The sequence below is a fragment of the Myotis nattereri genome (genome assembly GCF_964212035.1).
Source record: "Myotis nattereri genome assembly, chromosome: 8".
Taxonomy (NCBI): Eukaryota; Metazoa; Chordata; class Mammalia; order Chiroptera; family Vespertilionidae; genus Myotis; species Myotis nattereri.
The window spans coordinates 69,703,174-69,721,088 of record NC_138083.1 but is presented as its reverse complement, the minus strand read 5'-3'; the positions used below and the strand labels follow the sequence as shown (position 1 = coordinate 69,721,088).

Sequence of the window (17,915 nt, the reverse complement as noted above, 5' to 3'; positions counted from 1 at the left end):
CACTATGTGATTTTCGTTATCTATCATCACATTGCTATAACAAAACCCCTTTCGTTCCCAACAGCTTCTCTAAGTGAAGAGGGTTTCTCAGTACTTACAGCCAGTGGTACACTGGTAAATATTTAACAAAAAGTGGTGTATGGGGGAGAGAGGGGATAGTCAGGAAGTACTAATGTGTACCATTTGCTAATTTCTGGGTGTAATACTCCCACCATGGCTGATTTCAAGTTACCAACTTGTGATGTCACTGAATTTGGAGTTGGTTAAGGATGAGCGGTATTTCTACCACACAAATACAATAGGTGCAAATAATATCAAGAGCATAGATAACAGTAAAATGTAGACAAATAATTAGGCAGTGATGAGTTTTGGGTACTTATTTTCTTTGTTTCTTATATAGTTCGTTTAATTGTAAGTTTATATAATTTAAATTTTAGTAATGATTATGTTTAACTACCACCCACAAAATTCCCAAAACTTGAACCAGTACAAGCTGGTTTCAGCAGACCACTGCTCAACAGCTGTAAAAATTAGGAATGAAAAGTATTGCTAAAACGATCTCATTGTAGCACAAACAGTATTCACCCAGAGATATGTGAACTAATTGGGGAGGAAAATCACCCAATTTTACCTTTCGGTTTAATAATTACTTAGCAAACTTTGGGGATTGGTTTCATGAGTATATACATATGTCAAACTGTACACTTTAAATATGTGTAGTTTATTTTATGTCAGTTGTATCTCAACAAAGGTGTTAAAAGTTTTTTTTTCTTTTTTTTTGTCTAGGTGTTAAACGTTTTGGTGGGACATTAAAAAACTGGAAATAATGCATTTCCATTATTCTGATCAATTGCATACTTATCTACACTAATAAAAGAGAAAAATGGTAATTGGCGTACGGCGATACCTTTTTCATTGGCTAATCAGAGCTATATGCAAATTAACTGTCAACTAAGATTGGCAGTTAACTGCCAACAAGATGGCGGCTAATTTGCATATGTAGGCACAATGGAGGGAGGCGAAAGGGAAAGCAGGAAGAAGCCCCCTGCCACTGACAGTGATCAGAAACCCAGGGGGGAGCTAAGAGCTGGGGGGCAGGGCAAAGGCGGCCCTGGGGCCGCCTTTGCCCTGCCCCCTGGCCATGATCAAAGAATCAGGTGCCTTTGCCGCCCTGGCCAGTGATAGCAGGAAGTAGGGGTGGAGCCAGCGATGGGAGCTGGGCACGGTCGAAGCTGGCAGTCCCGGGAGCTAGGGGTCCCTTGCCTGGGCCTAAAGCGAAGCCCACGATCACGGCGCCCCCCGCTGCCACTGCAGGTCCCCGCTGCCTGGGCTGGACGCCTAGGCCAGAGGCTTTAGGCCTGGGCAGGGGCGGAGCCTGCAACTGCAGGGAGCTGGGGGTCCCCTGCCCAGGACTGACACCTCTGCCGGAGGCCTCAGGCCTGGGCAAGGGGCCGATCCGGTGATTGGTGATCAGAGGGTGATGAGGGTCAACTCCTCTGGCTGAGGCATCAGGCCTGGGTGGGGGGCGGAGCCGGGGATTGGGGGGATATGATGGTCCCCTTGCCCAGGCCTGAAGCCTGGGTCAGAGGCGTCAGGCTTGGGCGGGGGGTGGAGCAAGCGATCAGAGGGAGATGGGGGTCCCCTGCCCAGGCATGATTCCTGGGCCAGAGGCCTCAGGCCTGGGCGGGGGCCAGAGCCAGTGATCGGGGGGAGGTGGGGGTCCCCTGTCCAAGCCTGACACTTCTGGCGGAGGCGTCAGGCCTGGGCAAGGGGCCGATCAGGCGATCGGAGGGTGATGGGGGTCAACGCCTGAGGGCTCCCAGTATGTGAGAGGGGGCAGGCTGGGCTGAGGGACACTCCCCCCCCCCCCCGCCCCTAGTGATAATTATAATGATAGAAAAATTTAATACCTAGTCTTATGGTCATAGAAAGTAAAATAATGATCCAATATTCACATATATTTTTAGACAGAGGAATATGGCAGAGTTATCAATAAGCTATTCAAGCATAAAAATACATATGGTAAAATTTTGTGGTGGAACATGGAGTGGACATTTGAGTTCGAGTAGAAAAAGGAATGATGTAGAGAAAAGCCTGTTCATGTATTTTTTTTAATAAACAAGCTTTTAATACAGTGAGTAAGTAAAATACTGTACACTGGAAGAGATCTAGAAAACTAAAGCTTCAAGTCCTTTTTTTTTTTTTTTTTAAAGTCATTATGTTTCATTGAACCACAAAGTCTAGAGTACAGACTACACTGAGGGCCAAGGTGAGGCCTTGGCATCTACATCCCAGCCCTTCATGCAGAGCAGCAGCCTGCTCGGCGGATACCACACTGACCTGCTGCATGGACACAAGCAGTGTGTCCAGCCTAGGGGTGGGCGGGTGAGCTACATCTGTGTTGTCCCTTGGGTATTCTCAAACTGGAACAGGACACATTCTCAAACTGGAGAAAACAAATAAACAAACAAAAACAATACAAAACCAAAAACAGACCAAGAGTCCACTGGCAAGAAGGATTAAGTTGGAACGTTCCCCCCCATTCGATGGAGCCACAGCCTTCAGCTTCTGGGTCTTGGTTCTTCGTAGGAGCTGTGTTGGGTTCTTGTAAGTGTACTGTTAAACACTGTCCCCGGTAGGGCCTTATAGCTTGGTCTAATGGTGGTGACATCTGTAGCCCCCTCGTGTCCTGTGGTCTATTTCACTGTGTGCTGCAAAAGAACCATTTAGCTGACGACCTCTCACCATCCCTGCTGATCTATGCCTCCTGGACATCTCACAGGCCAGTGGCTTGAAATATTCTGGAAAATTAGTATATTCATTTCCATAAGGGACAGCGTAAATCCCTGTTTCCCATGCCTTCTCAAAGCTTTTTGAACTCATTTCTATCTCCTATCCAAACCAGCATGAAATGCATTATGTCAGATTTATGCTTGACAGCCTGCTGGAAAAGGGCTTGGAAAGTGGTGTCATTCACAATCTGGCCACACCCCAGGGAAAGAAGTGACTTGTTTACATGGAGTTTCGGAATCTCTCTCATAACTTCAGTGTTCCTGAGCACATTCTGATGCCCGGCTGGATGAAAGACAGGGCCACCAGGGTTGGTGTCGGCCCCATGGACCTGTAACACGGCTCAGCTTCCGCTTCTCAGGAGCCCACTCTAGCACCTTCTGTTCATCAGTGAGGTCAAGTGATTCACGTTGTTTTCCCTGATCTGCTGCGTACAGTTCCAGGAGATTGTTGAAATGTGAGGTCAATACCAGGGCTCCACTTTCCATTGGGTGAAGTAGCTGTTTTCGAGTCTCCCATCTTTGAGTCCAAGTCATTGCATATAAACAGTCCTTGAAGCATGTGGATCAGTCATTACTAGCCTGAGGAGAGTTCCTGAGTAAGATCACGGGCAACATGAGTAGGATCCTTGTCCTCACAGAGACGTTTCTGAAATTTTTGCTCTCCTCATCCTCTAGAGGATCACAATCAGTGGCAGCATCCAGTTAGGCCTGAATTAACCCCTTCCAGGATTTCAGGGCTGGAAACTATGGTGCATCCACAGCACTCATGCCTGTTCCAATCACCAGCATAAGTTCCCGAGGCTTCTGACTCTTTAAGCTTGGAGACAGCGTTGTGGGCTTCCCGCGCCCCCCGTCCCTCTGGGGGCAGGGGTGGGGGGGCATCACTGAAGACTCACAAATGTTGTCAGAGGCTTGGCTCCCTATAGATGCCATGGAGTTTTGTATCCGCTCCAAAAGCTGCCACCGCTCTAACTCTGTTCATGTATTTTTTAAATGGATGGTTGTAAGTATCAAATTGCTAGGGTATTAATTAACTGGATAGATTTTAAAGAGTTTTGTAACCATTTATTTTTAAATGTATGACTTTACAATGTGTCAGAAATTACAACCTTTATAACTATGTCAACTTTTGATGAAAAAGGTTACCTGTTAACTAAAAAGTGTACCAGGAAGTACATCCGTTTTCAATAATCATTTAGAGAGTACACTAGCAAAAAAGATCGAAGACTCCTAGTTACTGGAAGCTCTTCTATAACGCTTCTATAAAACCCCTGAAATTAAAAGAATTAAACTCCCCTTCTCCAAGTTCTGAGAATCTCTCTGAAGGTGTGCAGTATGTTTGAATACAGCTAATTGCGGCCTTGTGGGGTTTTAACCTGTGCTCCTTGGGTTGGGGGCAAAGGGAACATGGATGGTCACTACTTTTTGGAAGGTATATCTCTATGTAAATGTTTCTGGGGCAAGAAACTTCAGATTCGCTCTTTATATCCACAACAAAGTCATGATCTCCAAAGTGTTAAAAACAATTTGACCAAACCCTGAGGCCCTTTAAAAAGTTCTAATGCATTCTTCTTTGTCTCCCAGAAAACAAAATGCAGTAGTCAAGGTTTTGTAGAACTGAATTGAAGTCCCCAAGTCTCTGTCTGAGACTGAAGTAACAAACAAACAAACAAAAAACACAAGAAAAACAAAAAGCCATCCAGCAAAACAAACAAAACCCACACAGGTTTTAGGATAAGAAGTTCTTGATTAAAATCCTTGTTCCATCACCTACTTAAAGAAGAAGACAGAGATGAAGATGAAGACAAAGACGAAGACGAAGAAGAAGAATGAATGAATGAATGAATAAATAAATAATAAGTAAATAAATCCTTGACATTTGGAGGAAAGTTTGAGAGTTACTTTGCTCCTCAGCAAAATGGGGTTAAAAGGCTAGTTCTTGGGGGTAATTAGGAGGATGGAATAAAGTGATGGCCAGGTCCATAGTACATGCCCCATATTGGTTCCCCCACCCCTTTCTTTTTTTTTTTTTAATATATTTTATTGATTTTTTACAGAGAGGAAGGGAGAGAGATAGAGAGTCAGAAACATCGATGAGAGAGAAACATCGATCAGCTGCCTCCTGCACATCTCCCACTGGGGATGTGCCCGCAACCCAGGTACATGCCCTTGACCGGAATCGAACCTGGGACCCCTCAGTCCGCAGGCCGACGCTCTATCCACTGAGCCAAACTGGTTTCGGCCTCCACCCCTTTCTTATTTTCTACCCTTGAGATGGAGTGAGTCTGGGGGATGTTCTTCACCCAGCTTCCTTTCAAGCAAAGAAGTAATTTAAGGAGTCAGCAGGCATCCACCTCACACAGCTCAAAAAAGGAGCTGGAATTCAGCCAACAAGGGTGAAGGTCCCCTCCCCCTTCCCCAGGCCTCTCAGGCAGAGCCAACTGAAGCTGGGTGCGCAACTGGAGCATCCGGAGACACCAGAGCCAAGCGGCTACAGCTCAAATGCCTCCTCCTCTTGGAAGCCTTCTTAAATCCCTCACTCTGTCTAGCTCTCATCTCTCTTTCCCCTGAGGCCTCTGGTACTCTATCTGTCCCTGTCCTTGAGCAGACATTCCTTTCTCTCTAAGTCACAGAATTTAAGGGCATAGGCTTCAGGGTCAGAGAGACCTGGGCTATAATCCTGGCTGAGTAACCTGGGGCCGAACACCTGACCTTTCTGTGCCTCTGTTTCCTCATTTGTAACTTGAGTCATTATGGTTGTTCTATCATGATTATGGAGAGTACGGTGCTTAGCACAGTACCTAGCATGTAAATGCCGTTTGTTTTTATGATCACAGAGGTCTCCTCTGTGTCTGGAGTTATCCCCCTCCCCAACAACTCCTCACACAAAGCAAATAGCAGTAATCATGTCACTATTTTCAGAACAGCTGAGAGAGTGGGTGTGGGGCTCTCTCCCAGAATGGCAGCAACCCTCCACAGCCTTCCTCAACATGCAAATCCTGCTCCAGTTCCAGACAATGAGCTTCCAGAGCCCATGGAATGTCCAGCCACTGTCTTGCATAACTACAGACACTGGGAAGGACCCTCCCAGACCTTTCAACCTCAGAGACAGGCAAATCGATTGTAAGATAGGCAAACCAAGGCCCACACAATGAGTCAGCATCCGTGTAAGGCATTTCAACGAATTCTAAAAATAACTCTCACCCCCTCCAATCACTAATTCTCCTTGCTTTTTTTTCCTTTTCATTATTTTTTGTTATAACACTTTCTTACTTGACAGCACGTATTTATTCTTTTACTTATGTATCATCTGTTTCCCCCCCAGATGTAGCTCCATGAAAGCAGGGACACCGACCGTCTTGTTCACAGATGTATCCCTGGTGCTTTGCTCAAGTCAGTGTTGGCTGTATAGGTCACTAGACGAATGTCATTTGGATGTTTGTCCTTAGAGGCAAGCATAGAAATGCATTCCTATGGTCATTTATCCAATAAACTTTTTAAAAAATATATTTTATTGATTTTTTACAGAGAGGAAGGGAGAGAGATAGAGTTAGAAACATCGATGAGAGAGATACATCGATCAGCTGCCTCCTGCACACCTCCTACTGGGGATGTGCCTGCAACCAAGGTACATGCCCTTGACCGGAATCGAACCTGGGACCCTTCAGTCTGCAGGCCGACGCTCTATCCACTGAGCCAAACCGGTTATGGCCCAATAAACTTTTGATGAACATCTGTGTAAGAGACCTTTTGAAAAATCCCGGTGAATGAGACATCTTCCTTGCTCTTAAGCAGTTTCCTTATGCGTGAAAATAGCCCCCAGAGGGCTGGCAACTTTATGCCTAACTCCTCTGTGTGAAAGCAGCTCTTGCAATTGAAAGGAACCGTGTCTCAGAACTCTTTAAGAAAAAAGTGTGTGGGTTTTTTTTTGAAGGATATAGGAGGGCTAAAGACTAAAATAGAAAAGACATCAAGAGCTAAGATGACTCCAGGGGCTGGCTGACTTCTCTCCATCTTTTGAAGCCTGCGTGGTGTCCCTTTTTTCCTGGATGTGTGCCTCTGATTCTTTGACTGGCTCTCTCTTCTCATCTAAATTTGGGGGACAGCCAGTCTGATGGTCCTTCATTGTCTCCTAGAGCGAGAGCTTTCAGGTCAGACCAGTTCTTGGATTACTAGTTGGCCTAGAGCAGTGGTTCTCAACCTTCTGGCCCTTTAAATACAGTTCCTCATGCTGTGACCCAACCATAAAATTATTTTCGTTGCTATTTCATAACTGTAATGTTGCTACTGTTATGAATCGTAATGTAAATATCTGATATGCAGGATGGTCTTAGGCAACCCCTGTGAAAGGGTCGTTCGACCGCCAGAGGGGTCGCGACCCACAGGTTGAGAACCGCTGGCCTGGAAGGTGAACATCGTCTAGCTCAGGGGTGGGCAAACTTTTTGACTCGAGGGCCACAATGGGTTCTTAAACTGGACCGGAGGGCCGGAACAAAAGCATGGATGGAGTGTTTGTGTGAACTAATATAAATTCAAAGTAAACATCATTACATAAAAGGATACGGTCTTTTTTTTTTTAGTTTTATTCATTTCAAACGGGCCGGATCCAGCCCGCTGGCCATAGTTTGCCCACGGCTGGTCTAGCTTCTAACATTCCCTGAGCAGAAGGTACGTTTAGTTAAGTGGGAGTGTTGAACTCATCTTTCCTCTGAGCCTGTAAAGTGGGTAGTATTTCTAACAGGCTCAGAGAGGAAAAATGACAGCAAACCTTGTAACAAAGCTGACCTGCAAACCCATGATTGAGAAATACATGCTTTTGCTGTTTGCCACTGAGATTTTGGGGGGGGGGGTATTTGTTATGCAGCAACAGCTGACTAAGATAAGATTCAAATCCAGTTTCTTTGTTCTCCCCATGTCCCACTGAGCTTATGGGTCTGATTCCTGTTCTCCCCACAGAAACATTTTTGAAGTGTCCTATCCTCAAAGGAGAAGAGAGGAAGGTACTGGAAAAGAGGTTGAAAGATTTGTCCCTGAGAACCACCCGCATACTAAGCTCTTGCTTTCCCTGCATCCCACTCTGACAGCTAGATAAAGGCATAGATAATAACAATTCTAACCATTGGCAGAGTTCTACAGAGTTCTTCAAAGAGGTTTCATCTAGCTATTATTGCATTTGCACACCCAGACAGTTCCAGAGGGTAGCCAGGGAGGGTTTTATTACAACCAGTGTATAGTATAGTTGAGGAAACTAAAGCTCAGAGGGGTGAAATGAGTTGTCTGGGTTACAGCGCTTCATCTAAACTCAGACCCCTTGGTTTCCAGCCTGAGGCACTTTTCACAAACTCCCTATTGCCTCTGAGTCTTGCTAGAGACCATCATTCATCTGAGGACTTTTATGTGGTAGCACAGGGCCACGTGATTCAGGTGCCACAGCGAGTGCAGCTAGAGTGAAGAGCAAGACACTTTGAACCTCAGCTCAGCATCACACTGTAATAATCACTCATTTTCCCTTTCCTCCCAACTTTCTTTGCTCTTTTTAAAAAATATATATATTTTTATTGATTTCAGAGAGGAAGGGAGAGGAAGAGAGATAGAAACATCAATGATGAGAGAGAATCATTGATCCACTGCCTTCTGCATGCCCCACACTAGGGGACAAGCCAGAAACTCAGGAATGTGCCCTGACCGGGAATTGAACCATGACCTCCTGGTTCATAGGTTGACGCTAAACCACTGAGCCACACGAGCCTGGGCATTTCTTTGTTCTTTTGAGGTCCTTTTCCCCAGCCTCCATCCAACGTCTGGTTAAGGTGGAGAGAGTGTATTTTCCAGATGCCACAGAACTCAGAATGTGCTCTTTGAAGACAGCAAGTACTGTTGGTGCAACAGAAAGGTAACAGGGCAGGAAGGTAAAGGACCTCGGTTGAAGCCTGGCTAGCCATTTGATTTATGACACATCTCGGCTTTCTATTTTCTCCTCCCATAAATGAGGATGAGCATGTGATGGCACAGGGCTGTGACAAACGCTGTCCCCTTTGCCTGCCACATTCCTTCCCGGGCTAACTCCATCATCTTTCAAGTTTACCTCCTCACAGAGACCTTTCCCTGAGGTCAAACTGTGTTCCTGCCCAAGTTCCTTTTTTAAAAAAATCCTCACTTGAGGATATTTTTCCCATTGATTTTTAGAGAGAATGGAAGGGAAGAGGAGGAGGAGGAGGAGGAGGAGGAGGAGGAGGAGGAGGAGGAGGAGGAGAAAGAGACACATTGATTGGTTGCCTCCACCATAACCAGGGATCAAGCCTGCAACCAAGGTACATGCCCTTGATTGGAATCAAACGCAGGACCCTTCAGTCCGCAGGCTGGTGTTCTATCCACTGAGCCTGACCAGCTAGGCCCACATTCTTTTATATTACTTCCTGCATAACACTCACTGCCATTTATATTTATACAATTATTTGTTTTCTTGCTTTACTGTGTGTCTCCTCTGCTAGATCAGAAGCTGCCTGAGGGGAGGGGCTGTGTCTGTTTTCTATATTGAGACTAGCCTAGTGCCCACTACCTAGGAAGCACTCAACAAATACTTGTTGTGCCCTGGCAGGTGTGGTTCAGTTGGTTGAGCATCTTCCTGTGCACTGAGAGGTCACTGGTTCCATTACAGGTCAGGGCACATGCCCAGGTTTCGGGTCCAATGCCCAGTAGGCGTGCATGCTGGAGGCAACCCATCAATGTTTCTCTCTCTCTCCCTTCCTCTCTCTTAAAACATATTTTAAAAAATATTTGTTGGATGAGTGAATGAAGCTGTCCCCCTCTTTCTACCCCTCCCACCTACTCCCACCCTTACTCCCCTTTCTCAGCTCCCAGGGGGTGTGGTAAGGTGATAATGAACTGCCAGCTGGAAATTCTTGGGCGAGGGTTGGTGGCTGGAACCTCCACTCCTTCCTTTGTTCACTAAATTCAGGTGACACTGGCCTCCTTGCTATCTCTCCAATATGCCAATCTCACTCCTGCCTCGGAGGAACTTCGTTCCCTCTATCTGGAATGCTCTTCCCAGATAATCAGTTGGCTCCATCCTTCACTCCAATCAGATCTCTACTTAAAATGGGAAGTCTTTCCTGATTGCCATTTCTGAACTAATTCCTTATCATTTTTGTTCTCTATTCCTTCCCCATTTTCTGTCATAGCACTACTTGATGTTGAATATTATCATTTGGTTGACTTGTTTATTGTCCGTCTCCTCCATGATAACATAAAGTTTTCATGAAGTCAGAGTTTTTATCTTTCTTCACTTTATTTGTGTATATCTGTATCACCCAGACCAGTTCCTGGTAAATGCCAATGAATATCAAGTGAATGATTAAATGAACGAATGATAATGAAAAGAAGGTGAAGAACACAGCTTTTCTTCTTAAAATGCCCTGAATCCTTCAAGGTCAGAGGAAGGAATAATTTCTAGTTAGGGTCAAGACCAACTACACCCAGCTGTCAACTAACTGAGCCTCAGTTTCCTCATCAAAAAGTGGGAATATTGTATCCACAACTCACAGGCTTGTTTTAGAAATTATATAAAGATCAAATGAGCAAATATAAATGTCTGGCACACAGTAGGTGCTCAGCAAATACTCCTTCTCAAACATGGAGCCACACACAGCCCTTAAAAAAAGCCTAGGTAACAAAGGATTCTCAATCTGGGGGAGAAAATAGGCAGCTGATGAAGTCTCTCTCTCTCCAACTTCACTTCTAAGAGAGGAACTCGCTGCCCAGAGCCCAGGATGGTCACTGATGCAGAGGACAAGGAGCCAAACGCTGGCCTCCCACATAGGTTCCAAAAAGTGTGAGCGTGGGGTTATATAACCTGTCCCTGAGGCACCCATCTCCACTGACGTGTTTTCACCAAACATTCTTTGAAAGGGATCATGTGAGCTGGGCTGTAAGGTAGCCTAGGGAAGGGAAAAGGAAGAAAGGTAGGGAGCTGGAGACCCTTGGGCGTGGGGTGGGATTAACGAGGGTACCACATTTACTGAGCTTCTGCTACATGCCAGGCACTGGGCTCATTCTGATAGCTACCTAGATCCTTGCCATAAATCTGAGAGAAGAGATCGGGTATTGCCACTCCCACATTCCAAGAGAAGAAAAATAACAATAATTAATATCACTAACACTTACATAATGTTGACTGTGCATCAGGTAGTGAGATAAGCACACATTTGACCCTCTAGGCAGCCCGTGACATGGGTACTATTCTGATTCTCATTTTATAGAGGAGGAAGCTGAGATTCAGAGAGATGAAGTAACTCCCCCAAGGTCACCCAGCAAGACAGTAGTAGAGCCAGGATTCAAATACAAGCAGGGTTCCAAAGTCCTTAGACCTGTATGAGGACACTTCCCAGGGGGTTTGTGGGGGTGGATCTGGAATGTGACCCCAGCAGCAGTTGTCCTCACTTGCCCATAGCGGGGCCCAGTGTGGGAGTGACATAAGTGGCGTCACCAAGTGATCAGAAGCTCTCCCCCGGGACAGTTTGTCCCAGCTTGTGGCTGTTTGTCATTCTGCCTCTGACCTCAAGTTTAAAATTTCATTCATAAGTTTGGAATCGCAAAATTGGCTGCAAGAGAAGGGCCCTTAGAGATCAGCTATTCTAGTCCAACCCCCTCATATTACAGATGGAAAAAAACCCTGAGGTCCAAAGAGAGGCACACACATAGCAAGGTCACAGAGCAATTTTCTGCTAAGAGGAGGAGTTGGTTTGAAGTCAATTACAGATAATCTTGTTGTGTAATTACCAAATATAGCTGTACCTCTGAATCACTGGGGAGCTCTTTAGATTTACAGATTTCTGCACTCTGCTTCTGAAGATTCAGACTTTGGCTTGCAACAGGGCCTGGGAATCTGCTATATGATATGTTCCTGAGGTGATTCAGATGGAACAGGGCCATGGACTGCCTTTGCAAGTTGAGTCCAATCCTCTCTTTCGTTTTACAGTTTGGTGTTCTAAGAACCAGCACAGGACTTGCCTAAGGTCACATGACAAGTCAGTGTAGTCCTAGCTCAGGCTTTGTGGTCTGAACCCAAAGCTCATTCTTCTTCTCCAGCTGCCTGTGGTCAAATCCTTAAAATGGACCAAGGAGGCTGGCCAAGGGAGTGACTGCGGTTTCCCCAGCGCTTGGTTTCCTTGTTGCACCTTAATAAAAACACAGGAGGGTGCCCACTTCTAGGGCTAGGAATGGTGAGAATTCAAGAGCTGGCATCCTTCACGGAAAAGGAAACTGCAGTGGGCTGTCCTGCTGGCCCTTGGGGGTTTCCCAGAAACAAAATTCCAGGCTCTAAGGACACCAGCACCAGCTATCCAGCCTGCCTCAACTTCGGGCATTTTCCATTTCGGAGAATGGGCAGGGAGAGCCTTCCCTCTGTGGGAGGAGAGGCGGTGGACAGGGTCCAGCTGTGACGTCAGGCGACACACCTCAGGAAGAGCCACACGTTCCAGCACCTGGCAGGAAGACGAAGCTGCTTTCAGGAACTAAGTTAAACCTCTCAAGCACTTCTCCTGCGCCTCTCCTCCCACCACCCTTCCTCCCTTACCCAGAGCTACCTGAGCTGAGGGCTTCACTGTTCCTTTTCCACTTCCCATTACTCCACCACTCGTGTCAGCATGTCAGTTAGCTTTCTTTCTCTTTTCCTTTCTCCTTTCCTTTCCCCTTTCCTCCTTCCCTTCCCTTTCCTTCTTTCCTTTCCTTCCTTTCTTCTCTCTCTCTCTCTCTTTCTTCTGGAAACGTACCTTGGTGTTTGGAGTCAGATGTCATGGGTTTGAATCCTAACTTGGCTTCCTATGTGCTTCTGACCTAGGTAGAGTCACCCCCTTCTCTGAGCCTCAGTTTTTACATTTATTTTTATAAATATATTTTATTGATTTTTTTTTTTTTTTACAGAGAGATAGTGAGTTAGAAACATCGATGAGAAAGAAACATTGATCAGCTGCCTCCTGCACATCTCCTACTGGGGATGTGCCTGCAACCCAGGTACATGCCCTTGGCCGGAATCGAACCCGGGACCCTTCAGTCCGCAGGCCGACGCTCTATCCACTGAGCCAAACCGGTTACGGCAGTTTTTACTTTTATAAAAAAGGATAATATCTATCTTTTTGGATTGTGAGGCTGAAACAAGATCATGTAGGTATTTAAAAATATGTTTTCTCAGAAACACTAGATCCTGTAATTAGGGACCCGAGGATTTGAATATATGCAGGGTGTGCAAAAGTGGGTTTACAGTTGTGGGTTTACACTAAATATAGTTTATTCTTTATTATTCTTTATTGTTTTATTTACTACTTATTAACCTACTTTTGCCACACCCCTGAATCTCCCCCCTCCCACCAGCGAAACAGTTTTGAGGCATAAAAGCACATGTGTTTCTATCACATAGGAGGGGGTGGCATTAGGATCCTGGTTTCTAAGATAAGATTCTGTCTATCTTAGACACAGCTTTTATCACAGCTTCTTGGGAAATGAATTAGAAAAGGAGCAAGACATAGCCTGGAAAGCAGACCATTACTGTTGCTAGGAAGCCATAAAGGATGGGAACATCTTATTCAAATTAGTGTACATTTAATAGAGCCCAAGGATGAAGAGCATGGTGTAGGCAGTGATGCTGGCATCTCTTTCCACAGCGAAGACTCACCCCTAAATGGAGGCAGCCGGACGGACTTGGCAATTTTGACTGTAGCAAATATTGGGGCTCCTCTGTTCTCTCTCTGGATTTCCAGTTCAGTCACCCCTCTCCCTGAAGAGGAAAGGCAGGGTCTAGGTCATTTGTTTAATGAAGCTGGCCAGGTTTATGTCCCGTTCTGACAAGCTTGCACACCCATGGGTGCTCAGGTGCTGTGGACCTTGTTGTACACATTAAACCACTCAGGATGGTGGTCCCGTTTCTCAGCCTGCAGGGCCACTCTTGTTATGAAGCCAAAGCCCCGTTGAAGGTTCTGAAATGGAACTGCTTGAAGACAACATCTCGGCTTTCCGCCCTCAGGTTTGGCAGCAGCCTGTCCCTCTCCTCAGCACTAAGCCTGTGTGCTGTGCCAGCCCACGGGGTGAGCAGCAGGTGGCGATAGCGAGGGCCCACCCCTGTATTTTCATTGAGCCGCATTGAGGCACCTAAGAGGCTGGTTGAGCTGGAAAGTCCCTCAGAAATCTTCGGGCCTTCATAACTTCCAAACCGGAGGCTAAGTGAACTGTTTACAGTATTTCCAAATGATAAGGGAAATCACATACTTTCTCTTGATAAAGTCTCAAGTTTCTTTACTTTTGTCTGGAATTGTATCACCCAAGGTGATAATATGGTTATCGCATGCTGTTCAGAAGTTCTGGTTGGTAGTTACATGGGTCTTTGGTACTTTGCTTAAATGGGAAAATAGTTAGCAGAGGGTAGATGCAATGCTGGAAAACATGAATGTCTAACCCCCCATTCCATAAACAGGGAAGCGCAGGTTAGAGAAGGAAGTGGCCTGCTAGTCATGCAGCTCCTACGGCTGGTTGGGAAACTCACGGTGCCTTCCTGGAACCAGCTACTTCCCTTCATTTCAGGGGTGGGGGGTGGGGGTGGGGGGGTGGACTATTATCAATGAAGGGGGGGGGGGTTGTCCTGCCGGTGAAGAAATAAAGTGACTCATCGGTTTGCTGTTGCCCTTTCTCTGTTCTTGACTCATTCAGCAAATATTTACTGACTGTCCACACTATTTGGGCTCAGAAGAGAAGCCTGAGAGGAAACAGTCATGGCGGCAAGCAGTCAGGATCTGCTCCCAGGACCTTCAGGGCTTCTGAACCTGTTGGTTTTGTAATTTTCAAAATATAAATATAAATAATATAAATATAAATTATATGTATTTATAAATATAAGTTATATATATATATATATATATATATATATATATATATATAAATTATATATATGGATAAAACACCCACTACTCTTGTCTGAGGGCAGGGACTCTCTGTAGTATGAGTCCCAACCTTACCGGCACCAAATAGGTATAAAATCCATGCTGTGGTGTTGCCAACACCTGGATTCGAATCCCGGGTGCCACCAACTCATGTCTTGGACGCAGACAGCTTGTTGCTTTCCTTCACTGACCCTCAGGTCAATCACCTGCGGAACGCGAACCATGGCAAAATCGTCGGTGGAAGCATAGATTCATTACAAACATCCCAGACTTTAAGGGAAAGAAAATCCTGGAAATCTTTTCTAAAGAGAGTCAACATTTCCTCGCCCTGGACTACCCCGCTTCCTTCTCCCCTAGTTGCTCTCTTTTTCTTCAAAATTCCCCTCTAGAGGGCACGCGAACTCTACGATCCTCCAGCCTCACTTCCGACCGCCGTCGCGCCTCACTTGACGCACGCGCACACCCTCGCCGCGCCGCGCCGCCGGGGCCGGCACCCACCGCGCCTGCGCAGCCGCGGTCCCGCCCCTCCGCCGCTGTCCCCGGAAACGCTTCCTTCCTACGCAGCCGCCGCAGCCGCTCGGGTCGCAGGAGCTTTGCCTCTCTAGGCTGGTAGGGCCTCTCCTCCATGGTTCGGTCTGTCAAGACTGTTCCGGGGGTCGGCCGGTGAGGCAGGCTGGGCCGCGCTCGGACCTTTGGATCCTCGAGTCGGTCACCGGTGAGTGAACCCCGGGGGAGCCGGAGTACGGGCGGGGCCCGGGCAGCCGGACGGGCAGGGTTTTCCCTCACTCTGGGAATGGGTCTGTCCGTCCCTCCCCCCTCCACTCCCGAAATGGGCTCGCCTCCTCCGTCCCGGCCCCTCCTCCCGGGCTGGGTGGTGTTGCCATGGTGACGGCCGGCTGGCTGAGGCTCGGCATGTGTCCTGGCAGGTGCCGGGGCGCCCTGGAGCCCATGGCGGGGCCGCTTTGACTCAGGCCCCCGGCGGAGGCCGACCCCTGCGGGCAGGCATGGCGGGCCAGTTCCGCAGCTACGTGTGGGACCCGGTGCTGATCGTGTCGCAGATCGTCCTCATGCAGAACGTCTACTACGGCTCCCTGGGCCTGTGGCTGGCGCTGGTGGACTGGCTGTTGCGCGGCAGCCCCTCGCTGGACCAGATGTTCAACGCCGAGGTAGGGTCCTCGGGCGAGCGCGGCGGGTGCCTCGGCTTCACGCAGTGAGCTTTGCGTCCGACACCACCGGGCTGTCGACCTGGCTGGGCCACCTTCCCGCTTTGAGGCCCTGGGCAAGGCCTCCCGTACTGAGCCTTTGCTGCCCCGCCTGTAAAATGGAATGGCGAGTGGCTGATAACAGAGAGGCCGATTCAGTACAAAGGAAGGGGCCGGGTCCTGGGCAGCCTGACACACCTCCTTGCTGACACTCTGGACTTCACTTCTCTGAGCCCCAACATTCTCAGATGCCAAATTGGGGAGGGGGGTCGGGTGAAAGCATTCAAGGAGATGTCATGGAAACTGCCCGGACTTGGAAGTCGGGCCTCCGTTTAAGGTCCACTTACGAACTGGGTGACCTGGGGCAAGTAGCCTCATATTTCTGAACCTCAGTTTTTCTGTTCACAACGTGATGAGACCAGTAGCAGAGAGGCCGTGGACTGCAGTGCAAAGAGCCTGTATTTTTTTTTATTCAAAAAAGCTAGGTCTTCAATCTCGGCCCAAACATAGTAGCTCCGGGACTTTGGGCCAGTTGTTCCACCTTTCTGAGCCTGTTTCCTCTTCTGGAAACCAGACAGAATAACCCTCAGCAGAACATTACGAGGCCCAAAGGGGCTTAGGGGTATGGAAGTACTTTATAAAGTGTAGTGGGGGCCTGAAAGGTGCTTGCATCTGAGAGGCAGCCGTGGTGTATCGTAATGAGCCCTGTCCTTGGAGCCGGAGATCTGGGACGGATTCCCTACTCCTGTCGCTTATTCTCTGTGTAGCCCTTGAGTCAGTTTTATTCAAAGGGAGGTAAGAATAGCAGCAAAAACAATAGCTTTGTGAGGTGGTTGCGTGGATCATATGAGATTACGGATTTCAAAGGCCTTTGTGGGCCGAAAGGGTTGTGCAGGTGTTTGGTCGTCAGTATTTCATCAAGAGGGGTGGAGGTTACACCCCACAGGTCCCTGGCAGCCCCCTCGGAGGAGCCTCTGTCCCCCTGGGAAGGGCATGTGGGAATCCATCCGGGGCTTTGTTGAGCCATCTCATGCACACACAACCTGAATTCTAGACCAGAGGTGGGCAAACCTTTTTTTAAAGGATGAGCTAGTAAAGATTTTAAGTCATAACTACCCAACCCTGCCATTGTAGCTCACAAGCAGCCTTAGACAATACTAAGTTAATGAGTGTGGCTGTGTTTCAGTAAAACTGTTTACCAAAAGAGGTGCCTGGCCCTGGGGCCATGGTTTGCGGAACCCTGTTCCAGACCTCGCTCTTGCTGTTTACTGACTACAGCACTTTAGGCAAGTCACTTAATTTCTCTGAGCTTTTATTCCCCCTTTGTAAGATGAGAGTTAATAACACCTTCCTGGCTGCTGTGAGGGTTCAGATGAGAGGCCATGATGGATGTTTGTGAAAGCACCTTGTGGAATAGGCTGCCATACAGACGAAGGGGCATATTGTCTTCTGTGCTCTGGGAAGAGTTCTTTAGGGTGAGGTACTGGAGCCTGGAGCTCTACCAAGTCACTTCTCTAGCATGTTTCCATTTGTGATTCCCCCTCAGATCCTGGGCTTTTCCACCCCTTCAGGCCGGCTCTCCATGATGTCCTTCATCCTCAACGCCCTCACCTGGTGAGTATCACCAGTTTTGCTGTCCTGCTTTTGGGGTCTTAGCACTGGACCTAACTTCCTACATTTGGACATGAGACAGGTTGGCATTCGTTCCTGGGGAGTGGACTAACATGGGTGGCAGAGGCCAATTTCGGGACTGGCTCCATCACAGGGCTCCTTTCATTGCTGTTTGGACTTAGCTTGAAAGTTCTGTGTTACTCTGTGCATGCTGCCTGTGGGACACCTTCTGTCTCAGATCACTTCCTTGATGTGGAATGACGTGAGGAAAGGAGTAGATTGGGAGTCAGGAGAACTGGGTTCTATTCTTGGTCCCTGTGACACTGGCCACGTTACTTCCCTCCTCTCTGGGCCTTGGGCTCCTCATCTGTACACAGGGGTTT

At 47.5% G+C, this 17,915-nt stretch overlaps 1 protein-coding gene and 1 pseudogene across 4 annotated transcripts in view; one reads left to right on the top strand and one right to left on the bottom strand.

Moving 5' to 3' along the window:
- Nucleotides 1–2,863: 2,863 nt before the first annotated feature.
- On the bottom strand, nt 2,864–15,346 carry LOC308522963 (protein FAM118B-like; annotated as a pseudogene). Its single transcript has 2 exons — nt 15,218–15,346; nt 2,864–3,650 (listed from the first exon to the last, which is right to left on the bottom strand). The product of its transcript is annotated as a protein FAM118B-like (transcript).
- Nucleotides 14,987–17,915, top strand: part of SYS1 (SYS1 golgi trafficking protein) — a 26,403-nt gene continuing 23,474 nt past the window's right edge. Inside the window, exons 1-3 of one of the 3 annotated variants that reach the window (XM_081097492.1) lie at nt 14,987–15,434; nt 15,646–15,885; nt 17,468–17,535. In XM_081097492.1, coding sequence (XP_080953618.1) covers nt 15,724–15,885; nt 17,468–17,535 — 230 coding nt within the window. In that variant the 5' untranslated portion in view covers nt 14,987–15,434; nt 15,646–15,723. Of the gene's footprint in view, nt 15,435–15,588; nt 15,886–17,467; nt 17,536–17,915 lie in introns of those variants that run through there. The other 2 variants (XM_081097494.1, XM_081097493.1) reach the window with 2 other exon arrangements.